At 37.0% G+C, this 18,355-nt stretch overlaps 1 protein-coding gene across 10 annotated transcripts in view; it reads right to left on the bottom strand.

Annotated features, from left to right (window-relative positions):
- Positions 1-18,355, bottom strand: part of CCDC171 (coiled-coil domain containing 171) — a 358,867-nt gene that overhangs the window by 206,184 nt on the left and 134,328 nt on the right. For all 10 annotated transcript variants that reach the window (XM_067744432.1, XM_067744430.1, XM_067744438.1 and 7 more), the window contains 2 exons: positions 15,900-16,067; positions 14,164-14,352 (listed from right to left, as the gene is read on the bottom strand). In XM_067744432.1, coding sequence (XP_067600533.1) covers positions 14,164-14,352; positions 15,900-16,067 — 357 coding nt within the window. The remainder of the gene's footprint in view (positions 1-14,163; positions 14,353-15,899; positions 16,068-18,355) is intronic.

Raw genomic sequence — 18,355 nt, 5'->3', positions numbered from 1 at the left:
GACCTACAAAAACAAACCCAAAACAATTAAGAAAATGGTAATAGGAACACACCTATGGACAATTACCTTAAATGTAAATGGATTAAATGCTCCAACCAAAAGACACAGACTGGCTGAATGGATACAAGAACAAGACCCGTACACATGCTGTCTACAGGAGACACACTTTAGACCTAGGGACACATACAGACTGAAAGTGAGGCGATGGAAAAAGATATTCCATGCAAATGGAAATCAAAAGAAAGCTGGAGTGGCAATTCTCATATCAGACAAAATAGACTTTAAAATAAAGACTATTACAAGAGACAAAGAAGGCCACTACATAATAATCAAGGGATCAATCTGAGAAGAAGATATAACAATTGTAAATATTTATGTACCCAACATAGGAGCACCTCAATACATAAGGCAAATGCTAACAGCCATAACAGGGGAAATCACCAGTAAAACAATAATAGTAGGGGACTTTAACACCCTACTTTCACCAATGGACAGATCATCCAAAATTAAAATAAATAAGAAAACACAAGCTTTAACTGACACATTAGACAAGATGGACTTAATTGATATTTATAGGACATTCCATCCAGAATCAACAGAATACACTTTCTTCTCAAGTGCTCATGGAACATTCTCCAGGAGAGATCATATCTTGGGTCACAAATCAAGCCTTGGTAAATTTAAGAAAATTGAAATCATATCAAGTATCTTTTCCGACCACAATGCTACGAGACTATATATCAATTACAGGAAAAAAAAACTGTAAAAAATACAAACGCATGGAGTTTACACAAAAATCTGAAAGAGAAATTAAGGGAACACTCCCATTTACCACTGCAACAAAAAGAATAAAATACCTAGGAATAAACCTACCTAAGGAGACAAAAGACCTGTATGCAGAAAACTATAAGACACTGATGAAAGAAATTAAACATGATACAAACAGATAGAGAGATATACCATGTTCTTGGATTGGAAGAATCAACATTGTGAAAACAACTATACTACCCAAAGCAATCTACAGATTCAACGCAATCCCTATCAAACTACCAATGGCATTTTTTTACAGAATTAGAACAAAAAATTTCACAATGTGTATGGAAACATAAAAGACCCCGAATAGCCAAAGCAATTCTGAGAAAGAAAAACGTAGCTGAAGGAAACGTAGCCCCCTTACTTCAGACTATTCTACAAAGCTACAGTAATAAAGATAGTATGGTACTTGCATAAAAACAGAAATATAGATCAATGGAACAGGATAGGAAGCCCAGAGATAAACCCACACAATATGGTCACCTTATCTTTGACAAAGGAGGCAAGTATATACCATGGAGAAAAGACAGCCCTCTTAAGGAAGTGGTGCTGGGAAAACTGGACAGCTACATGTAAAAGAATGAAATTACAACACTTCCTAACCATCATACACAAAAATAAACTCAAAATGGATTAAAGACATAAATGTAAGGCCAGACACTATCAAACTGTTAGAGGAAAACATAGGCAGAACACTCTATGACATAAATCACAGCAAGATCCTTTTTGACGCACCTCCTAGAGAAAAGGAAATAAAAACAAAAATAAACAAATGGGACCTAAGGAAACTTAAAAGCTTTTGCACAGCAAAGGAAACCATAAACAAGACGAAAAATCAACCCTCACAATGGGAGAAAATATTTGTAAATGAATCAATGGACAGAGGATTAATCTCCAAAATATACAAGCAGCTCATGCAGCTCAACATCAAAAAAACAAACAACCCAATCCAAAAATGGGTGGAAGACCTAAATAGACGCTTCTCCAAAGAAGATATACAGATTGCCAACAAACACAAGAAAGGATGCTCAACATCACTAATCATTAGAGAACGGCAAATCAAAACTACAGTGAGATATCATCTCACACCAGTCAGAATGGCCATCATGAAAAAACTACAAACTATAGGGCTTCCCTGGTGGCACAGTGGTTGAGAGTCCACCTGCCGATGCAGCAGACATGGGTTTATGCCCCGGTCCGGGAAGATCCCACATGCCACGGACCGGCTGGGCCCGTGAGCCATGGCCACTGAGCCTGCGTGTCCAGAGCCTGTGCTCTGCAATGGGAGAGGCCACAACAGTGAGAGGCCTGCGTACCGCAAAACAAACAAACAAACAAAAAAAACCTACAAACTATAAATGCTGGGAGGGTATGGAGAAACGGGAACCCTCTTGCACTGTTGGTAGGAATGTAAACTGATACAGCCACTATGGAGAAAAGTGTGGAAGTAAAAACAGAACTACCATACGACCCAGCTATCCTACTATTGGGCATATACCCTGAGAAAACCAAAATTCAAAAAGAGACAGGTACCACAATGTTCACTGCAGCACTATTTACAGTAGCCAGGACACGGAAGCAACCTAAGTGTCCATCGACAGATGAATGGATCAAGAAGATGTGGCACATATATACAATGGAATATTACTCAGCCATAAAAATAAACAAAATCAAGTTATTTGTAGTGAGGTGGATGGAACTAGAGCCTATCATACAGAGTAAAGTAAGTCAGAAAGAGAAAAATACCATATGCTAACACACATATATGGAATCTTAAAAAAAAAATTGTTCTGATGTACCTAGGGGCAGGACAGGAATAAAGACGCAGACATAGAGAATGGACTTGAGGACACGGGGAGGGGGAAGGGTAAGCTGGGATGAAGTGAGAGAGTTAAACTGACATATATACACTACCAAATGTAAAATAGATAGCTAGTGGGAAGCAGCCGCACAGCACAGGGAGATCAGCTCCATGCTTTGTGACCACCTAGAGGGGTGAGATAGGCAGTGTGGGAGGGAGACACAAGAGGAAGGGGATATGGGGATATATGTATACGTATAGCTCACTTACTTTGTTATACAGCAGAAACTAACACAATATTGTGAAGCAACTGTACTCCAATAAAGATCTTAAAATAATAAAATAAAATAAAAATGGGCAGAAGGACTAAATAGACATTTTTCCAAAGAGGACATCAAAATGGTCAACAGACACATGAGAAGATGTTCAACATCACTAATCATCAGGGAACTGCAAAACCACAATGGGATATCACCTCACACCTGTTATGATGGCTATCATCAAGAAGACAAGAGACAACAGGTGCTGGTGAGGCTGTGGTGAAAAAGAAACCCTTATACAATATTGGGGAGAATGTAAATTAGTCCAACCACTCAGGAAAACAATACGAAAAATCCTCCAAAAATTAAAAATAGACCTACCATACGATCCAGGAGTTCCACTTCTCAAAATATACCCAAAGGAAATAAAAACAGTAATTCAATGAGATATATACACTCCCATGTTTACTACACCACTAGTCACAATAGCCAAAATATGGAAACAACCCAAATGCCCATCAACAAATAAACGGGTAAAAAACATGTACATTACAATGTAATATTTTTCACCCATGAAAAAGGAGTACATCCTGCCATTTGTGACAACATGAACGAAATTTGAACACACTACATTAAGCAATATAAGCCAGACAGAGAAAGATAAGTACCGTATGATAGCACTGATGTGCAAAATCTAAAAAACCAAACAGGTTAAATGTACAAAGTTGTAACAACTACTAAAATAAACATAGAGATCTCATAGACAATAAGATTGTACTATAAGTATGTGATATAATAAATATCATTACAATGGCAACCATATTACAATATGTTAATGTATCAAAGTTATACAATGTATATGTTAAATTTACACATTATGTGTCAAATTTATACAATTAAAAAAACAGATAGGAATTGAAGAAGTTGGAAGACTCACACTACCTGATTTCACGATGTACCAAAAACCTAAAGAAATCAAATCAGGGTGGTACTGAAAAAAGAACAGACACATAAATAAATGAAATAGATGAGAAAGTCTAAAAACAGACACACAAATACAATCAATTGATTCCCGAGAAAGGTGCAAAGGCAATTCAATAGATAAAGGATAGTCTTTAAACAAATAGTACTGGAACATGGACATCCACGTGCAAAAAAAAGGACACTAACCCGCATCTCACACCTTTATAAAAATTAACTCAAAATGGATCATAGATCTATACGTAAAACCTAAAATTATACAACATCTAGAAGAAAACATAGGAAGAAATCCTGGTGACGCTGCACTAGGGAAAGAGTTCTTAGATACAATAATAAAAGCACAATACACAAAAGAAAAAAACTGATAAACTGAACTTCATAAAAATTTAAAATGTTTGCTCTGCAAAAGTACTTTTAGGAGAATGGGAAAGAATACTTGCAAATCACATATCTGACAAATGACTTGTATCAGAATATATAAACAACACTAGAAATTCAGCAATAAGAAAACAAGCAACCTAATTACAAAACGGGCAAAAGATATGAACATATAACTCACCAAAGAAGATATACAGATGGAAAAAGGCATATGAAAAAATGCTCAACATTATTATTCATCAGGGAAAATGTAAATTAAAACCATAATGACATATTACTATACCCCTATCAGAATGGCTAAAAAGAAAAAGAAAAAATGATGAAACCACATGCTGGCACAGATGCAGAGCAATGAGAACTCTCTTACATTGTTAGTGAGAAGGCAAAATGGTACAGTCACTTGGGAAAACAATTTGATAGTTTCATATAAAGTTAAATATATACTTACCATGTAACCCAGAAATCAGACTCCTAAGTATTCACCCAAGAAAAATTAAAACTTATGATCACACAAAAACCTATCCATGAATGTTTAAAGCATCTTTAATCATAATTGTAAAAAAATTAAAACAACCCAAAGTCCCATCTGCAAGTATGTGGATAAACAAACAGTGCTACATCCATACAATGGAATATTACTCAGCAGTAAAAATGAGTGAGCAACTGATACAAACAATGATGTGAATAATTTCCAAACATATTTTGTTGAGTGAAGTAAGACCTAAAATGCTACATACTGTATGATTCCATTTATATGACATTCTGGAAAAGGCAAAACTGTAGGGATGCAACAAACCTGCAGTTCCATATTCAATTGTTTTTTCACAAAGGGACCAGTGCTACTAAATGAGGTGTGGGAACAACAAATGCAGGGAGAAAATGAACCTCAGCCTCCATCTAACATCACACACAAAAACTAATCTGAGATGGCTCACAGACCTAGACATAAAAGTTAAAACTGGGCTTCCCTGGCGGCGCAGTGGTTGAGAGTCCGCCTGCCGATGCAGGGGACACAGGTTCGTGCCCCGGTCTGGAAAGATCCCACATGCCGCGGAGCGGCTGGGCCCGTGAGCCATGGCCGCTGAGCCTGCGCGTCCGGAGCCTGTGCTCCGCAACGGGAGAGGCCACAACAGTGAGAGGCCCACGTACCGCAAAAAAAAAAAAAAAAAAAAAAGTTAAAACTACAAAACCTTTACAAGAAACGATACATTATCTTCACAACCTCGGGGTATAGAAAAATTGCTTACCACATAAAAATAAAATACTCAAAAGAGTAAAAGATGTATAAGTTGAACTTCGCCAAAATTTTAAAACTTGTGATCATCAAAAGAAACATTAAAAAATGAAAAGAAAAGTGAGATATTGAAAAAAAATCTGTGATACTTATGTATGACAAAGAATTTACTATATCCAGAATTTATAAAGAAATTTTACAAAAAACAAAAACACAAACAACCCAATTTTTTTCATGTACAAACACCTGAAGAGACATTTCACAAAAGAAGATATATAAATGGCAATAAGAACATGAAAAGTGCTCAACATCATTAATCACCAAGAAAATGTGAATTAAAACCACCATGAAATCTCATTTTAAAACAACTAGAATGGCTAAAATTTAAAAGATTGACAATGCCAAATTTTGCAGAGGATGTAGAACAATGAAAACTCTCATACACTGATGGTAGAAATATAAAACGATAGAACCATTTTGGAAAAAAGTTTGATAGTTTTTAATAAATATACACCTATCTTATGACACAGCAACTACACTCTTAACTTTAAAAAAATGAAAAAATATGTCAATAAAATACTTATACAATGTTTGTAGCAATTTTATTTACAATAGCCAAAAACTGGAAGAAAGACAAGTATCCATCAATTCACAATTTGTCAAATTGTGGTATAATTATAAAATGGAATACTACTCAACTATAAAAAAGAATGAACTACTGATAAACACAACAACAAGGATGAATATCAAAAAACATGTTGAGTGAAATAAGCCAACCACCAAAGACTACATACTGAATGATTCCATTGAGATGAAATTCTAGAACAAATGAAAGTAATCTATGATGATAGGTATGAGAACAATGGTTGCCTATGGGGAGTGGAAACTGACTGGAAGAGGTCACAAAAGAACTTTCTGAGGTAATCAAAATCTTTAAGTCTTCAATGGGGTGATGGGTAGATGGGTGCTTACATTGATCAATCATCGACTGGTACACTTAAGATTCATTTCACTGCATGTCAATGTTACCTCTAAAAAAATTATTTAGGTCTTTTACTATAGTGGTAGAAAGTGCAGAACATATCACATGGCACCATGCATGTAGTGAACAAAAGGCCACTTTTAGAGAATGTATGAATTCATTCAAATTCATAAAGAAATGCTTAATTTCATATAGGGTCCAAATGCTTGGGAAAACAGAATGGTCTTATTTTAAGCAATCTGAAACTGTTGGCTACTTTTTAAAATTTGGTTTCTGGAGAAATAAGAAGAATTGGTTCAAGATGGCGGAGTAGAAGGACGTGCTCTCACTCCCTCTTGCAAGAGCACCAGAATCACAACTAACTGCTGAACAGTCATCAACAGGCAGACACTGGAACTCACCAAAAAAGATAACCCACATCCAAAGACAAAGGAAAAGCCACAGTGAGATGGTAGGAGGGGCGCAATCACAATCAAATCGAATCCCATAACTGCTGGGTGGGTGACTCACAAACTGGAGAACACTTACACCACAGAAGTCCACCCACTGGAGTGAAGGTTCTGAGCCGCACGTTAGGCTTCCCAACCTGGGGGCCCGGCAAGGGAAGGAGGAATTCCTAGAGAATCATACTTTGAAGGCTAGTGGGATTTGATTGCAGGACTTCGACAGCACTGGGGGAAACAGAGACTCCACTCTTGGAGGGCACACACAAAGTAGTGTGCACATAGGGTCCCAGGGGAAGGAGCAGTGACCCCAGAGGAGCCTGAATCAGACCTATCTTCTAGAGTTGGAGGGTCTCCTGCAGAGGTGGGGGGTGGTTGTGTCTCACAGTGAGGACAAGGACACTGGAAGCAGAAATTCTGTGAAGTACTCCTTGACGTGAGTTCTCCCAGAGTCCGCCATTAGCCCCACCAAGGCGCCTGTGGGACTCAGGCCAAACAATCAACAGGGAGGGAACTCAGCCCCACCCATCAGCAGACAAGCAGATTAAAGTTTCACTGAGCTCTGCCCACCAGAGCAAAACCCAGCTCTACCTAACACCAGTCCCAAGAGGCTTGCACAATCCTCTTAGATAGCCTCATCCACCAGACGGCAGAAAGCAGAAGCATGAAGAACTACAATCCTGCAGCCTGTGGAACACAAATCACATTCACAGATAGATAGACAAAATAAAAAGGCAGAGGACTATGTACCAGATGAAGGAACAAGATAAAACCCCAGAAAAGCAACTAAATGAAGTGGAGATAGGCAACTTTCCAGAAAAAGAATTCAAAATAATGATAGTGAAGATGATCCAGGACTTCAGAAAAAGAATGGAGACAAAGTTCGAGAAGATGCAAAAATTGTTTAACAAAGACCTGGGAGAATTAAAGAACAAACACCTAGAAGAATTAAAGAACAAACAAACAGAGGTGAACAATACAATTACTGAAATGAAAAACACACTAGAAGGAATCAATAGCAGAATAACTGAGGCAGAAGAATGGATAAGTCACCTGGAGGACAAAACGGTGGAATTCACTGCTGCAAAGCAGAATAAAGAAAAAAGAATGAAAAGAAATGAAGACAGCCTAAGAGACCCCTGGGACAACATTAAATTAAAGAGACCTCTGCACCAACAATCAAATCACAGGGGTCCCAGAAGAAGAAGAAAAAAAGAAAGGGTCTGAGAAAATATTTGAAGAGATTATAGTTGAAAACTTCCCTAACATGGGAAAGGAAATAGTCAATCAAGTCCAGGAAGCATGGAGAGTCCCAGGCAGGATACACCCAAGGAGAAACATGCTGAGACACATAGCAATCTCACTGACAAAAATTAAAGACAAAGAAAAATTATTAAAAGCAACAAGGGAAAAACAACAAATAACATATAAGGGAATTCCCACAAAGTTAACAGCTGATTTCTCAGCAGAAATTCTACAAGCCAGAAGGGAGTGGCATGATATATTTAAAGTGATGAAAGGGAAGAACCTACAACCAAGATTACTCTACCTGGCAAGGATTGCATTCAGATTCAACGGAGAAATCAAAAGCTTTACAGACAAGCAAAAGCTAAGAGAATTCAGCACCACCAAACAAGCTCTAAAGCAAATGCTAAAGGAACTTCTCTAAGTGGGAAACACAAGAGGAGAAAAGCACCTAAAAAAACAAACCCAAAACAATTAAGAAAATGGTAATAGGAACATACATACCAATAATTACTGTAAATGTGAATGGATTAAATACACCAATCAAAAGACAAGGCTCACTGAAGGGATACAAACACAAGATGCATATATATGCTGTCTACAAGAGACCCACTTCAGACCTAGGGACACATACAGACTGAAAGTGAGGGGATGGAAAAAGATATTCAATGCAAATGGAAATCAAAAGAAAGCTGGAGTAGCAATACTCATACCAGATAAAACAGACTTTAAAATAAAGAATGTTACAAGAGACAAGGAAGGACACTACATGATGATCAGGGGCTCAAGCCAAGAAGAAGATATATCAATTATAAATATATACGCACCCAACATAGGAGGACCTCAATACATAAGGCAAACGCTAACAGCTATAAAAGAGGATATCAACAGGAACAAAATAATAGTGGGGGACTTTAGACCTCAATTACACCAATGGACAGATCATCCAGACAGAAAATAAATAAGGAAACACAAGCTTTAAATGACACAATAGACCAGATAGATTTAATTGATATTTATAAGACATTCCACCCAAAAGTGGCACAATACACTTTCTTCTCAAGTGCACATGGAACATTCTCCAGGACAGATCACAACTTGGGTCACAAAAAAACCCTCGGTAAATTTAAGAAAATGGAAATCATATGAAGCATCTTTTCTGAACACAACGCTATAAGATTAGAAATTAATTACAGGGGAAAAAACGTAAAAAACACAAACACATGGAAGGTAAACAACCAAGAGATCACTGAATAAATCAAAGAGGAAATCAAAAAATACCTAGAGGGCTTCCCTGGTGGTGCAGTGGTTGAGAATCCGCCTGCCAATGCAGGGGACGTGGGTTCATGCCCCGGTCCGGGAGGATCCCACATGCCGCGGAGCGGCTGGGTCCGTGAGCCATGGCCGCTGAGCCTCCACATCCGGAGCCTGTGCTCCGCGACAGGAGAGGCCACAGCAGTGAGAGGCCCACGTACCGCAAAAAAAAAAAACAAAACCTAGAGACAAATGACAATGAAAACATGACAATCCAAAACCTATGGGATGCAGCAAAAGCAGTTCTAAGAGGGAAGTTTATAGCAATACATTCCTTCCTCAAGAAACAAGAAAAATCTCAAATAAATAATCTAAGCTTACACCCAAAGGAACTAAAGAAAGAAGAACAAACAAAACCCAAAGTTAGCAGAAGGAAAGAAATCATAAAGATCAGAGCAGAAATAAATGAAATAGAAACAAAGAAAACAATAGCAAAGATCAATAAAACTAAAAGCTGGTTCTTTGAGAAGATAAATGAAATTGATAAACCATTGGCCAGACTCATCAAGAAAAAGAGGGAGAGGACTCAAATCAATAAAATGAGAAATGAAGAAGAAGTTACAACAGACAGTGCAGAAATACAAAGCATCCTAAGAGACTACTACAAGCAACTCTATGCCAGTAAAATGGACAACCTGGAAGAAATGAACAAATTCTTGGAAAGGTATCACCTTCCAAGACTGAACCAGGAAGAAATAGAAAATATGAACAGACCAATCACAAGTAATGAAATTAAAACTGTGATTAAAAATCCAGGACCAGATGGCTTCACAGGTGAATTCTATCAAACATTTAGAGAAGAGCTAACACCTGTCCTTCTCAAACTCTTCCAAATAATTGCAGAGGAAGGAACACTCACAAACTCATTCTATTAGGCCACCATAACCCTAATACCAAAACTAGACAAAGATGTCACAAAATAAGAAAATTACAGACCAATAACACTGATGAATATAGATGCAAAAATCCTCAACAAAATACTAGCAAACAGAATCCAACAACACATTAAAAGGATCATACACCATGATCAAGTGGGATTTAACCCAGGGATGCAAGTATTCTTCTATATACTCAAATCAATCTAAGTGGTAAACCATATTAACAAATTGAAGAATAAAAACCATATGATCATCTCAATAGATGCAGAAAAAGCTTTTGAAAAAATTCAACACCAATTTATGATAAACAGTCTCTGGAAAGTGGGCATAGAGGGAACCTACCTCAACATAATAAAGGCCATATATGACAACCCACAGCAAACATCATTCTCAATGGTGAAAAACTGAAAGCATTTCCTCTAATAACAGGAAAAAGACAAGGTGGCCCACTTTCACCACTATTATTCAACATAGTTTTGGAAGTTCTAGCCACAGCATTCAGAGAAGAAAAAGAAATAAAAGGAATCTAAATCAGAAAAGTAGTAAAACTGTCACTGTTTGCAGATGACATGATCCTATACATAGAGAACCCTAAAAATGCCACCAGAAAACTACTAAAACTAATCAATGAATTTGGTAAGATTCCAGGATACAAATTTAATGCACAGAAATCTCTTGCCTTCCTATACACTAACAACGAAAGATCAGAAAGAGAAATTAAAGAAACACTCCCATTCACCATTGCAACAAAAGAATAAAATACCTAGGAATAAACCTACCTGAAGAGGTAAAAGACCTGTACTCAGAAAACTATAAGACACTGATGAAAGAAATCAAAGATGACACAAACAGATGGAGAGATATACCATGTTCTTGGATTGGAAGAATGAACACTGTGAAAATGACTATACTAACCAGAGCTATCTACAGATTCAAAGCAATCCCTATCAAATTACCAATGGCATTTTTTACAGAACTAGAACAAAGAATCTTCAAATTTGTATGGAGACTGAAAAGACCCCGAATAGCCAAAGCAGTCTTGAGGGAAAAAAACGGAGCTGGAGTAATCAGAATCCCTGACTTCAGACTATACTACAAAGCTACAGTCATGAAGACAATATAGTACTGGCACAAAAACAGAAAAATAGATCAATGGAACAGGATAGAAAGCTCAGAGATAAACCCACACACCTATGGTCAATTAAACATTGACCTATGACAAAGGAGGCAAGGGTATACAATGGAGAAAAGATAGCCTCTTCAATAAGTGATGCTGGGAAAACTGGACAGCTACATGTAAAAGAATGAAATTAGAACACTCCCTAACACCATACACAAAAATAAACTCAAAATGGATTAGAGACCTAAATATAAGCCCGGACACTATGAAACTCTTAGAGGAAAATATAGGAAGAACACTGTTTCACATAAATCACAGCAAGACCTTTTTTGACCCACCTCCTAGAAGTAAAAACAAAAATAAACAAATGGGACCTAATGAAACTTAACGAGCTTTTGCACAGCAAAGGAAATGATAAACAAGACGAAAAGACAACCCTCAGAATGGGAGAAAATATTTGCAAACGAGTCAACAAAGGATTAATCTCCAAAATATATAAACAGCTCATGCAGCTCAATATTAAAAGAACAAACAACCCCATTAAAAAATAGGCAGGAGACCTATATAGACATTTCTCCAAAGAAGACATACAGATGGCCGAGAAGCACATGAAAAGCTGCTCAACAACACTAATCATTAGAGAAATGCAAATCAAAACTACAGTGAGGTATCACCTCACACCAGTTAGAATGGCCATCATCAAAAAATCTACAAACAATAAATGCTGGAGAGGGTGTGGTGAAAAGGGAACCCTCCTGCACTGTTGGTGGGAATGTAAATGATACAGCCACTATGAAGAACAGTATGGAGGTTCCTTAAAAAACTAAAAATAGAATTACCTTATGACCCAGCAATCCCACTACTGGGTGTATACCCTGAGAAAACCATAATTCAAAAAGACACATGCAGGGCTTCCCTGGTGGCGCAGCGGTTGAGAGTCCGCCTGCCGATGCAGGGGACACGGGCTCGTGCCCCGGTCCGGGAAGATCCCACGTGCCGCGGAGTGGCTGGGCCCATGAGCCATGGCCACTGAGCCTGCGTGTCCGGAGCCTGTGCTCCGCAACGGGAGAGGCCACAGCAGTGAGGGGCCCGCGTACTGCAAAAAAACAAACAAACAAAAAGAAAAAAAAAGACACATGCACCTGTGCTCATTGCAGCACTATTTACAATAGCCAGGTCATGGAAGCAACCTAAATGACATCAACAGACAAATGGATAAAGAAGATGTGGTACACGTATACAATGGAATATTTCTCCGCCATAAAAATGGAACAAAATTGGGTCATTTGCGGAGACGTGGATGGACCTAGAGACTGTCATACAGAGTGAAGTAAGTCAGAAAGAGAAAAACAAATATTGTATATTAACGCATATATGTGGAATCTAGAAAAATGGCAAAGATGAACCGGTTTGCAAAGCAGAAATAGAGACACCGATGCAGAGAACAGACGTACGGAAACCAAGGGGGTACAGTGGGTGGTGGGGAGGCATGATGGTGGTGGATGAATTGGGAGATTGGGATTGACATGTATATACTAATATGTATAAAACAGATAACCAATAAGAACCTGCTGTATAAAAAATAAATAAAATTCAAAAGAAAAAGGAAAAGAAATTTAAAGTGAACGACAAAATAAATAAATAAATAAAAATAAAGTAAAATAAGATGCGGTTTCCTTTTTTAATTAGACTTGCCAAGATAAACATGAGTGGATCAAATAAAGAAGATATATACTGAATCAAGTATGGGAAAAATATACAGCCTTCTGGTTTCTAAGTATCTTATCTTGAGAACAAGTGACCTATTATTAAATTCAATACACAAAAAAGTACACACTATCTTTGTTATTCCTCATTGGGCAGGGATGACAGTTAACCATATAAACTATGTTGACAATATTTTGTACTGGAAAAAAATATGGTTCTGTTAACTACCCATAATTTCTGTTCTCAATCGAATCCAACATAGGGGACATATTATATCTCACAGACAATAGTTTGCTATAGGGTCTACATCTACAACTCTAGTCCTTCAACAATGTTAGGAGGTATGACAAATTTCAACCCCACATGAATTAAAATGATGGTTCACATAGAAACCCCCACGAATGGAATAAGCTGGATCAAAGGATATCTACACTAAAACAGACAATATTTTACCAAAGTTTCTTAACCTTTATTTCTAAAATAAGGGAAACAGGGGTTTCCCTGGTAGCACAGTGGTTGAGAGTCCGCCTGCCGATGCAGGGGACAGGGGTTCGTGCCCTGGTCCGGGAAGATCCCACATGCCGCGGAGCGGCTGGGCCCGTGAGCCATGGCCGCTGAGCCTGTGCGTCCGGAGCCTGTGCTCCGCAACGGGAGAGGCCACGGCAGTGAGAGGCCCACGTACCGCAAAAAATAATAATAATAAAATAAAATAAAATAAGGGAAATACAATTTTAGTATTTAATTGATCCACATATTCTAGGATGTTTTAACCAGAAACCCATCTACTTCCAAACTTAAATAAAAGACAATCCGTAATACGCCAGAGTGCACACAGGCCCATTTGTGTGTGCGTGTGTGTTTGCATGATCACGTGTATGTGTACCTAACAAGCAAGTTCTGTGTGGTTCTCCAAAGTTGTAACTGACTTGCCATGGGTACTGAAAGAAAACACTTGTAAGTAAAAGACTGAGCATTCCATTTTAAAGCTCTTTGTGTAAGTAGCATACCTGTGCCCTCTTCTGTACCTCCAGGAGGAGTTCGGAGTACTGCAGCTCCAGTTCCTTCTTTTGCTTGTGCCAGCAGCTCTCCTGGGCTTTGATCTGCTCTGTCACTTTGTTAAAGGTGTCTTCCTGGGTTTGCTGAAGCTCTCTCATCGTATCAGACTTGTTTTTACAGATATACTCTAGATGACTTATCTAAATGGGGAAATGCAACAAATAAGATAGGCTCACAAACAAGTCCCTTGTATCATCTCCCCCAAAAGCTATTCCAGAATTTTCTACTACATTTTATTCCTTAAGATCATATAAAAATTTTAAGTTAAAATGAAAAAAAAATTAAGAAACAGGAATTAGTAGAACAAAATTATATTTTAGCAGAAAATCTGTGAATTGCATGTATAGATGACATCTATTCTTTTTCTCTAATAAAGTTACTTATTCTATAATCAATTTTACTGAGAAAATTAAGAAGAATATTTTAACCTCTAGAAGCAAAGCTCAAACTGTTCAGATACCTCAATGGGAAAGGAGTATTTAAATGAGATTTACAAATCTACAAACATTTTACATATAACAAAGAAGAATGTTCCGACCATTTTTTATTTCACATTCAAAACACTGGAGAGAAAATCCTCATCATCTAATGTGTATGACAATTAATGATGTTTGAAACTAGGGAAAACTATTGAAACACAATACCATCTCAGAGGATTAAAACATGTACTCATTTTCATTATCAGTACTTTTCAAATCCGTTATACACATAGTCACAATCAAGAACAGCATCTCCACTTCTCACAATTTATTCCCTCATTTCCTCAATCCTACTTCTCAGTGCCTATGATTGTTCGCCAATCGGACCAAGACAAAATGCTCTTACTCTAAAACTGGACCGAGATGCTGATTACTTCAACAGAAGTAATGAAAAAAAAACTCAGGGAACAGTTTTTCTCTCTGTGTCCCTTAAGAGCAAATGTCACTGCAACTAAGATCTGGAAACTAGATCACATAAATATAGTTCTGACTAGTTCAATAGACCTGGGATAAGAATCAATACCTTAAATGGAGGAATACATTGGACTGCTAAGCCACTTTCATTTTCAATAACCAAAATGAGGTTTTTAAATTTTTTTTTGGAAAGACTGAATTCCTAGGTTTGTGAATGATAAAGGCACCATAATAGTCTACTGTTTTCTCCTACAATATATTCTTCTTACATTCTAAAGCACTGAATGGGTTTTGCAATATACAGTTTGTTATATTACAAGAAATATCATAAACATAAGTTTTAAATTTTAAGTGCTTTTAAAGTAACACCTCATTATTTCCTGAGCAAAGAATTTTAAGATCATGTTTTGAATAACTGTATCTTGTTTCTATTTTATGCTAACATAAAGTGTTGGTTTATTAATGTAAATGACTAAGTTCTTTGAATTGCTTCATCAGTAAGATTAATTTATTTTCTTTTAATTAGGTCCCTGTGGCTAACACTGGCTAGCAGTATTAGCATGTCCTGAACAGAAAGTGGAGCTCAGAGACTTCATACAGACTTCAGTCACATTTACATGCCCATAGCAATGGCATCAAACTGAGTTGTAGACAAGCCATAATTAATGGTATTGAATTATTAACACCCAAATTCTTTTTGAAATAAGATGAATGTCAGCCCCTCTTAATGATACTGTGATGTGGACAAATGTCACTGAATTTAATAGAGGTATCTGGTGCCTGAGGACAGTTACCTTCTCATTAGCCCTGTTGAGGTCTACGATCAGGGCATCAACATTCTCCTGCAAAACTGCACAAAGCTCAGACCAAGAGAATTTATCCAGCATGCCTTCTGGTTGTTTTATGAGCACAGAGCCTGCTATCAAGTGCTGATACAAGGTATGAAGGAAGGTTAGCTTCTCCTACAAGAAAAAAAGAAATTAAATCCAGTATATAAACACCGTAAGAAGTAAAACACATAAGATACATGGTGAAGAATTTATTTCAAAAATCCTGGAAAGAAATGAAGATACTCAAGTATCAGAATATTGCCATTTTGGTGACTTTTTTTACATTCAAAATTAAGCATCAGGCAGAAACTTGAAATTGCTTACATTTATTTTCAAAACCGAAATCTCAAGTCTGGAAGCCAGAAGACCCGGGTTCTGACACCAGCTCTGCTACTGCTAAGGACGTGATCTGAGTAAGTGTCTGTTCAGACCTCACCTTCCCCAGCTGTAACATGAGGTATCTGGACTAGTTGTTTCTAAGCCCTTCTAACTGGAACTTAGTATGGTAATTCTATAATTTCATATTTACATTTACCAAAAAAGATGTTATTTAAGTTAAAAAACCAATATAAAGAGAAGAGCGTTACCCAGCTCTGTTGAAGAGAAAGTTATACCAATATCTGTACTTTACGTGGACACAAGTATTCAGCTTTCCTCCTCCTCCAGAGATTCCAGTTTACTTACCACTTACAGGAAATCTATCCCAAGCCCCCTAGGCAAAGCAGACAGTGATATGAAAGAGATGGAAGATGGGCTCATTTTTCTTCCCCACTTAGAAGTTCATACCGTATTTGGCACACTGGGCATTTGTAGGTGTTTAAATATTACAAAGTTAACAGTCCAAAAAATGGGCATAGCTGCCCAAGATATACTTCTAAAACTGTCTAATTAAAAATATGTTTAAAAAAATCCTTTAAAATTATATTGCCATTGTCATAGTTAAACCATCCATTGTTTAATGGCCTAGAAACTCTATACTGCAAATTCAGTAAAAAGCTGATCCCATCTTGAACACACAAGGAGAGTTTACTTACTAAAATGCTAAATGGCTCTCTTTATAAGGCATTTCATCTATAAAGTCAAAGAATGGAACTCAAGACAAGGTAATTGTGAGGCTGCAAAATGAGTATTTTATGTAGATAAAATAAGTTCCCTCAAGATTTTTTAACAGATCAGCAGGAAAACTTTTAAAAGAAGAAAATTTAAGAGGAAAAAATAGGAATTCTAATCTTCCAGATAAGAAAAACTGAATGTAGTATATGTAAAGGTTTTATAGTTAGAAATTGTGGTGAAAGTTTTCCAATATATATAAAATTGTGCATCTTTAATTCTCCCTGTATGTCACCTTAGTTTTTTTCCAAATGTAACAATTTAAAAACCAAAAAATTTGAATACGTAGTTATATCCACAAACTTGAGTTAGGATATCAGAAGAGTCTTCACAAATATGCTATGTCTTTTTCTTTTTTAAGCAATTAAAGATGTCTTTTGTATTTTCAACCAAGTTGAGATGTCTAAAAATCTTATTAAATATAACTAACCAAACAGAATATTCAGGCACTAAAAATCGTTCCTCTCCACATTTTGCCAAGTGATCGAGTTCTTCCGAAAGGGTAATTCATTGTGTTGCCATCATGTCCTTTTCGCTTGGGCTGTGATGAACCGTGCATGATAATCATCCATTTGGCGTGAAAAGAGAATCTCAAGATCCAAAATCAATTCACACATGTTGAACCCAACCACAATGCTGTAGACATGCTGACTTTACAATACAGTCAGGCTTCTAGTTTCCTTTACTTTAATCATTATCTGATGTGTAGAACAATTCCAGCCCCTTCATGTGGACACAATTTAAATCCCAGACTGTAAGAAGAGTGGAAAGAATGTTTCCTTTTTACTCTCTTGGCATTCATGTTCGTATTTGTTGGAGTAATGAACTCAATATGCAGGACGACTCAGATAAACTAGTTCCACACTAGCTAGACTAGCTCTACCTCCCATGGGTAAAAGAAAATATAAGATAACAATTCTACTCACACAGGCTCATACAGTTATATAAAAGTTTGTCATAATATTTTAAGAAGCCATTAATAAATTAACACAGATCGGTAACTCTCAAGGGCATCCAAATAAACTTTTAACTTTGTGGGACTTGTATTTTTCTAAATTTTGTTTAATATTCTACAATTATAAAGAGTAAGGTGACTGTCTATTAAAGTAGATATTATTCCTGTTTTGCAAATAAGGAAACAAAGATGTGGAGAGACCAAGCTATGTGGCTTGTCCATATTCACAGTTTGTAAATAAAAGTACCTCTATCCATGTCAGTTCTTTCTGATTACAAAAAAGATTCTTTCCACCATGGCAGGCTACTAAACTACTGAAATAAAAAATAATTTTGTCATTGGCAAACAGGACTGT

The sequence above is a fragment of the Pseudorca crassidens genome, chromosome 7 (assembly GCF_039906515.1).
Source record: "Pseudorca crassidens isolate mPseCra1 chromosome 7, mPseCra1.hap1, whole genome shotgun sequence".
NCBI classification, from domain to species: Eukaryota; Metazoa; Chordata; class Mammalia; order Artiodactyla; family Delphinidae; genus Pseudorca; species Pseudorca crassidens.
Note: the sequence above shows the minus strand (reverse complement) of the source record. Positions and strands in the feature narration are given on the sequence as shown.